The sequence below is a fragment of the Pecten maximus genome, chromosome 14, assembly GCF_902652985.1.
Source record: "Pecten maximus chromosome 14, xPecMax1.1, whole genome shotgun sequence".
Classification (NCBI taxonomy): Eukaryota; Metazoa; Mollusca; class Bivalvia; order Pectinida; family Pectinidae; genus Pecten; species Pecten maximus.
This window is the reverse complement of record NC_047028.1, coordinates 18438574-18446178: the sequence shown is the minus strand read 5'-3', so window position 1 is coordinate 18446178 and position 7605 is coordinate 18438574. Positions and strand designations below refer to the sequence as shown.

The 7605-nt window shown below is 38.0% G+C and overlaps 1 protein-coding gene across 1 annotated transcript; it reads left to right on the top strand.

Moving 5' to 3' along the window:
• LOC117342980 (cAMP and cAMP-inhibited cGMP 3',5'-cyclic phosphodiesterase 10A-like) lies at positions 1-3542 on the top strand. Its single transcript, XM_033905311.1, has 3 exons — positions 1-860; positions 1079-1589; positions 2037-3542. The coding sequence occupies exons 1-3, from the start codon at positions 34-36 to the stop codon at positions 3429-3431; spliced, it is 2733 nt and encodes a 910-aa protein (XP_033761202.1). The 5' UTR covers positions 1-33; the 3' UTR covers positions 3432-3542.
• Positions 3543-7605: the final 4063 nt, after the last annotated feature.

Below are 7605 nucleotides of genomic sequence, written 5' to 3'. Positions count from 1 at the left end.
AATGGTGGTAACACGCATGGTGATATCTGCAGAATGAAGAAAGCGGCCCCGTCCGCCAATCCGGCGTCGGAATCCAGCAAACGTTCGGAAGCTCGCGTCTCCAAGAATTCATCCATTAACCAGGCCAAGAAACGTTCATCTATTAGCCAGGCATCCAGGCGTTCGTCTATCAACCAAGCATCTAAGCGTTCGTCCATCAACCAGGCATCGAAACGTTCGTCCGTAAACGCCGAGAGAAGTTCGACTATTAACAGCATAGCTGAGGGAGAGGATGATGACGGACGTAAGGTTCCTTTGTACAATGTTAACCTCGTACCCGTGGCTTCTGTCGATCCTAGGGCTGGGATTCTTCCCGCGCATTTCCCAAATAAAGAATGGGGTAACGCTCACAGAATTCTCCGCGAAAAAGAGGTTGATGAATTCCTGGCGGTTCATCCACGAGTCTTGCTAGATTTCATCTACGATACAGTTGAACTTGATACTTTATATCAACTGTTACGCCAGAAGAGAGGTGTTATTGAAGACGAGGATGAATCGCAGACAAACAAATCTAGAACCAAACCACGACAGGTCACGGATTTATTTGACCAGAAATCCACCCGCCATGTTAGTCAGGCTCTGATTACAGCCATACAGAGGGACGAGTCTCACGCGGTTCTAGAGGACTTTTGTCATATCTTCTCTCGGATGGTACACGCAGACTCCCACAAACTGTACGTCCAAGAAGGTCTGAATAAGAAGATCTACTTCTTGTTGGTGAACGGAAACCTGGAACCATGTATAATAAAGGGGACGGTGGCTGGTAAAGCTCTGAAGAAAAAAACATCCGTGCTTGTGGCTGACATGGCCACTGACTCGAGGTGAGTGCTGCCGAAATGCAAACGGAACTCATCAGCGTGCTTCATATCACATCAGATTTAATATATCCACATTTTGTATGGATATTATGCTTTAAAAAAATGTTTGCATGAAAACAATACGGCAAGCTCCATCTAGACTCGGAATCACGTTCGAGCCTTGACGGATTTTGCAAAGGTATTGTGATTCGTTATAATTCAAATACCTTTTTTTATTTCAGATTCACAAAGTCTAAAGAAGGTCGCGAAGAGTTAACCGATAATGCGAGCGTCTTGTGCGTTCCTCTAATTCTACCGTCTAAAGAGATCCCCGCTATCATTGAGGTGAGAAGAGAACTTGGTCACAAACCACCTTTTATTGAAACAGACGTACAAATAGCCAATATTACAACCGGATGGATTGCCGCATGTATCAACGAAAATAATGGAAAGAGGTCGCTTATATCCCAGCAATATCTGATTGACTTCCTGTTAGAGAACACGAAGGAACTATTTGATGGTGTTACAAAGACAGAGGAACTTGTCCCAAAAATAATGCGTCACACGAAGGACTTGGTGAAGGCCGATCGCTGTTCTCTCTTCCTAGTGGACAATGAAAAAGAGGAGCTGTATGCCAATTATTTTGACGAGGGGGCAAAGTCAACAGTTGGAGTTCCAGTGTTTGAAAAAAAAGATATGATTCGATTTCCAAAAGGCGTTGGCATCGCAGGTCACGTGGCTGAGACAGGGGAAGTAAGTTGGCGTTTTACGCAATGTATCATTTATACTAGATGACATGTACATATTTCTTAAACTACTCCACCTTATTGTAGACCTTTTAAAGTGATCGAGAAGAATCCAGTACAACGTGTTTACCGTAACAACCTACGTTTATTATGTCTGCACAGTAATAAAATAGAAAAAAAATAACAAACAAACAAAACAAATAATCAATAAAAACTTTAAAAATTTCCATTGAATTCCATTCAGTCTATTTGTAGGACGAAAATCGCGTAAGTTCTGATTTTCGAGATTTAACTTTATTTGTTTATTCACTTATTTATTCATTTTTTGTTCTTGGAAATTTTAGAGGATTTGAATTCGCCAAAGAAACACTGCAATATTTTACAACATATATTTGAATGTACCCTGGTATATGTGTACTATCTACTAAAAATAGTGGATTTATTTTTCTTGTAGGTGGTTAACATACTTGATGCATACGAGGATCCCAGATTCAACAAGGAAGTGGACAGGTTGACCGGATATAGAACACAAAATATCCTGTGCATGCCAATCATCAACCGGAACTGCGTCATAGGTGTCATACAGATGGTGAACAGCATGCGTTCTGATCATTTCACGGCTTTTGACGAGAGCGCACTTCGTATGTTCACGACGTACTGCGCCATAGCTATACACTACAACAACTTCTACAGCTCACTTGAGCGACAGAGAGTGAAGAACAAAGCGTGTATCGAAGTAATACAGTACCACACCGTATGTCACAAATCATCATACATGGAATTGCTCGAAAACCCAAACATCAGTCGACGGGATATACCAAAATCGTTCTTCAGCTTTGATTTCTACGCGCCAACCAACTTGGAGATCCTGCCAAAGTTATTTATACGTCTGATAGAGGATCTGTGTGGGAAGGATAGGATTGAACAAGAGAAACTCGTCAAATTCATCTTGACAGTCCGAAAGAATTACCGGGATGTGCCGTACCACAACTTTCCACATGGGTTTCATGTGGCTCACTGTCTGTGGCGCATCATTTTATCAGCGCCAGCCACTTTCACGGAGTACGAAAAGATGGGACTGATCGTCGCTGGTATCTGTCACGATGTTGACCACCGTGGCTACAATAACGAGTTCTTCAAGAAGATGCAGCTTCCGTTAGCAAATCTTTACTCTACGTCCGTGATGGAGCAACACCACTATCGCCAGACAGTGACCATTCTGCAAACAGAAGATATTTTTTCCTTTCTGTCGACCGAAAAATACAAAGAGATGCTTAGTCTCATTCGGCATTGTATCTTGGCAACGGATCTTGCGCTGTACTTTGGGAATCAGAAGTCACTTCAGAAATCTCTGGATGAGAATACATTTGATATGAGGAATCAAATGTTTCGCAATCGCACTATGGATCTGATGATGACTGCGGGGGATTTATGTGGGGTTTCAAAACCTTGGAAAACAAACAAATCGTCAACCAACCAATTGTACGAGGAGTTTTACGAACAGGGTGATGCGGAGAAAAAACACGGCTTTGTTCCAATGTCTATGATGGATCGGGCTCATTCGGACGAGATTCCAAATCAACAAGTGGGCTTCATTGATTTCGTTTGCCAGCCACTTTACAAAACAATGGCGAGGATATTTCCGGATTCGAAGGATCTCCTTTCGGGGTGCCTGCGCAACCGGCGGAAGTGGGTTAAGATAGCAGGAATTAAAGAAGATTCAAAGATGTTGGTAGCACAAGACGGTGAATATGATCACGAAGATGATGACGAGGAAGAAGACGGATGGGTAAATGTGTTTGATGTCGGAGGATCGTCTCACGATCAGACTACAGTCGTCGATAATTGACGCGCCGTAAACTTACGTTCGGTTCCTTTCATCGGCCCAGTTTCTTTTAATGTCAATATGTACCTGTTTTGTCTCATTAAATGGCAAATAAATTGATGATACCACATTTTTTCTCATAGTGGCTTGAGTTTTACATTGTATAGAAAACTGGTGTAGGGTATCACCAGCCTTCTCTAGAAGTCTAATGGCGACTCCCGTATCCCAAACCCAATGCAGTGAGTACTCACGTTTTGTGGCTTGCAGTTTCAGGTTCAGGATCAAAGAGGGCGCTCCTTGTCACCTCGCGGGATTATATACGAGAGCGCACCTCCAGCTCGTGCACAGAGCGAGTTCCAACCAAGGGAGATAACTCTCTCTCGATTTTCACTACAACATGAAGACTCATTCCGAGTTACGGAAGATAGTTATAGCCTTCACCTCAAGTCGCAGAATGCACATAAACATTCAATAGAGTATAACCCCAAAACGGTTATAGCCATAATTAGCAGGGAACACGCATGCGTACGAACATTCAGAGTACTGTTAAGAACAGCGTAGAGTAAGTATGCTTGATTTAAACAAGATTGGGTTGCAATATGTTTTTAAACAATGCCGAAGTTAAATACTTTACACTATTACCACCCTTCAAAAGTTTGAGCTTCTAATTGTATCTTTTAAACATTAAGTGGAAAATAATCAATCGCAGAATAAAATAGGTCACGGTAACAATTAGCAGTCCAAACTACAAACAATCCGATCATCACAAGGACATCACAGCATGATGTGAACATATTGGCCTAAAAGATTGTTACCACAAGCAGTTGTAAGTTTACAAACCTTTCATTGGTGCTAACAGCACACGCCATACAGAGTTTGATGTTTACTCTGTTAACGTTTAACACGTGAATGATACACTTTACTGGTTCTTATCTTGGCCTAATATAGGTGACACGTTAGGCCAGATATATATAAAAAAATCTACACTGGTAGCAGAGAAGTGGCATTCGATGAGATAGTGAATCGAGATATTGATCTCTCAGTTGATATGAATTGAGCTCAAAATTGAGTCAAATATAAGTGCGGCAATGCTGTACTGACAGTATACTAGATTTATTAATTTAAGTATAAATGGGCCTAAATGTACGAGTTATATAATCAATGTGTAAGCTTGATTGAGGAATAAATAAATATATTATTTTATCGAACCTGTTAAATAATCTATTTGAATTGTTTTCCCTGATCCATACGGGTTTCTTTTATACCTACTACCCTTTTTATGGAATAACCTGCCGCTGGAAAAAAGAAATAGTAACACTTTAAAACAGTTTAAAAGATAAATCAAACCTTCTAAAGTACCCTCATATGAAATAGTTTTTTTTAAAGAGTACGGCAAAGGGAGAGCTTTTATATTCGTAATAATGTTAGTAATCTTAATAATGATTTATTCCGTGTCAACCTAATTGACAGTCCGTCCTGTCGATGTGGACATAGTATAGAGGACGGAAAACATTTTATTTTTCTTTGCCCATTATATAATGTAAAAAGAAATACAATACTTAGACATATATCACGGTATAGAAATATTACATACGAAAGCCTTATGAATGGGGATAATTCCTTAGATATAAAATCAAGCGAATTAAACTACTTGCAAACATGTTAAAAACTTCATTGTTGATAGCGGACGATTTATATAAGTACTTGTACAATTCAATATACATGTTTGATATTCATAATGTCGTCTGCCTGTCCCGATTGTTCCAAACTGAAGATGTTTTTTTATCACCGCGTTTACGACAACCACACATTACCAGTTATAAGCATTTTTGCTTAATTACATGTATTACACCTGCGAATTCCACCTACGTTTCTCGACACCTGTGTGATGCCTAACGTTGTAACTATACAATACACGTGTATCACATTTGATTGATGACACTGTTTCTTTAAATGAATATCAATACGACATCATTTTGACAAGTAATTTTAATAGCAATTAAAAAATGCTTACATTAAGAAATGAATAGTTGATCATTATTGCAGTTTATTACTGACAATAAGTAATCAATCATACTCATCACGATCTATTTTAGTATTTTAGTGTTTTAATGAATTCTCGAAATAAATTTTCATATCGTGATTGTATTTAGGAAGTACCACAATAGATACAAAGATAAGGTATTATTATATTACCTATTTTAGAATGCTACAATTTCACGCGAAAATAAACCTGAAACATATCAAATATATACCTTAAGATAAATCGTTTGAGGACGACAGGATAACTCCAGTCACTATTTCAGCCGTGGGTGAATTGAATATCTCTTTACCCTTTGCTCTATCTCCAGATTGGGAAATCTTAAACCAACTTAAAGCGATCACACATTTCATGTCGTCATTCAAAACTATGATCATACTTCCGACCTCTCAATTTATTAATCATTAAAACTGACGAAGACAGACCTACATCCAGTTGTACTGTGCTGACTATACGCGATCCAGGTATCATGTAGTAGACGACTTGTCACTATTTTTAAGAACGTGGATATAAGCTGCGGGTATTTCTGGCCGGGCGATTACGTATGTGCCATAGATCGTGAGTTCGACGCCCGGTCAGGGCACGAGTCATAAAAGTGTCTTCCGTCGTCATTTGTGTTGCTATGTTATATATAATAAGTTTATAACATATTGAAGTTCTTCAAAGTGTAAAATATGCATACACCCGATAGGACGCAAAAAAGTATGAGGTCACCTGCCCGACCACTTCCCAGTGTTCTGGTTTCTTTCAACATGTAATTCAGACCCTTCGCGCGCTTCCATCCGGGCCAACAAAAGTGAATTGATATACGTTATATTCGCATGTGTCGTTCGATGAAGCAATTGGTACACTTTTAGTAAATACAGATTCAGTAGAGAGTGAAGACTGCCTACAAATACTAGTTCCGTTTGGTTTTCGTCGTATATTCAATATAATATTATGCTAAGCGAGATAACTCTAGTGAAAGGTAATGCATTCATATACAGAACCGACCCGTGTGATTAACTGTATTCCATTACTGTATTTCATAACTGTATTCCATTCTTGTATTGCAGTGTATCGTAGAGGAACGGAAATTACAAGTCTAATTTTAATTAGATTGCTGTATTCCATTACTGTATTTCATAACTGTGTTCCATTACTGTATTCCATTACTGTGTTCCATTACAATATTTCATTACTGTATTCCATTACTGTATTCCATTACTGTATTCCATTCCTGTATTCCATTCATGTATTCCATTACTGTATTCCATTACTGTATTTCATAACTGTATTCCATTACTGTGTTCCATTAGTGTATTTCATTACTGTATTCGATAACTATATTCCATTACTGTGTTACATTACTGTATTTCATTACTGTATTCGATAACTATATTCCATTACTGTGTTACATTACTGTATTTCATTACTGTATTACATTAGTGTATCCCATTAGTGTATTCCATTACTGTATTCCATTACTGTATTCCATTACTGTATTCCATTACTGTATTCCATTACTGTATTCCATTACTGTATTTCATAACTGTATTCCATTACTGTATTCCATTACTGTATTCCATTACTGTATTCCATTAGTGTATTCCATTAGTGTATTCCATTACTGTATTCCATTACTGTATTCCATTACTGTATTCCATTACTGTATTCCATTACTGTATTCCATTAGTGTATTCCATTACTGTATTCCATTACTGTATTCCATTACTGTGTTACATTACTGTATTTCATTACTGTATTACATTAGTGTATCCCATTAGTGTATTCCATTATCGTATTCCATTACTGTATTCCATTACTGTATTCCATTACTGTATTCCATTAATGTATTCCATTACTGTATTCCATTCCTGTATTCCATTAGTGTATTCCATTACTGTATTTCATTACTGTATTCCATTACTGTATTTCATTACTGTATTCCATTACTGTATTTCATTACTGTATTCCATTCCTGTATTCCATTAGTGTATTCCATTACTGTATTCCATTACTGTATTCCATTCCTGTATTCCATTACTGTATTTCATTACTGTATTCCATTACTGTATTCCATTACTGTATTTCATTACTGTGTTCCATTCCTGTATTCCATTACAGTATTCCATTCCTGTATTCCATTACTGTATTCCATTACTATTTCATTACTGT

Bases quoted from the DNA above. Each gene is read 5' to 3' on its own strand.
- LOC117342980 (XM_033905311.1), top strand. From the start codon at position 34: ATGAAGAAAGCGGCCCCGTCCGCCAATCCGGCGTCGGAATCCAGCAAA. The intron at 861-1,078 runs GTGAGTGCTGCC...TTTTTATTTCAG, and splicing joins GACATGGCCACTGACTCGAG to ATTCACAAAGTCTAAAGAAG. The intron at 1,590-2,036 runs GTAAGTTGGCGT...TTTTTCTTGTAG, and splicing joins ACGTGGCTGAGACAGGGGAA to GTGGTTAACATACTTGATGC.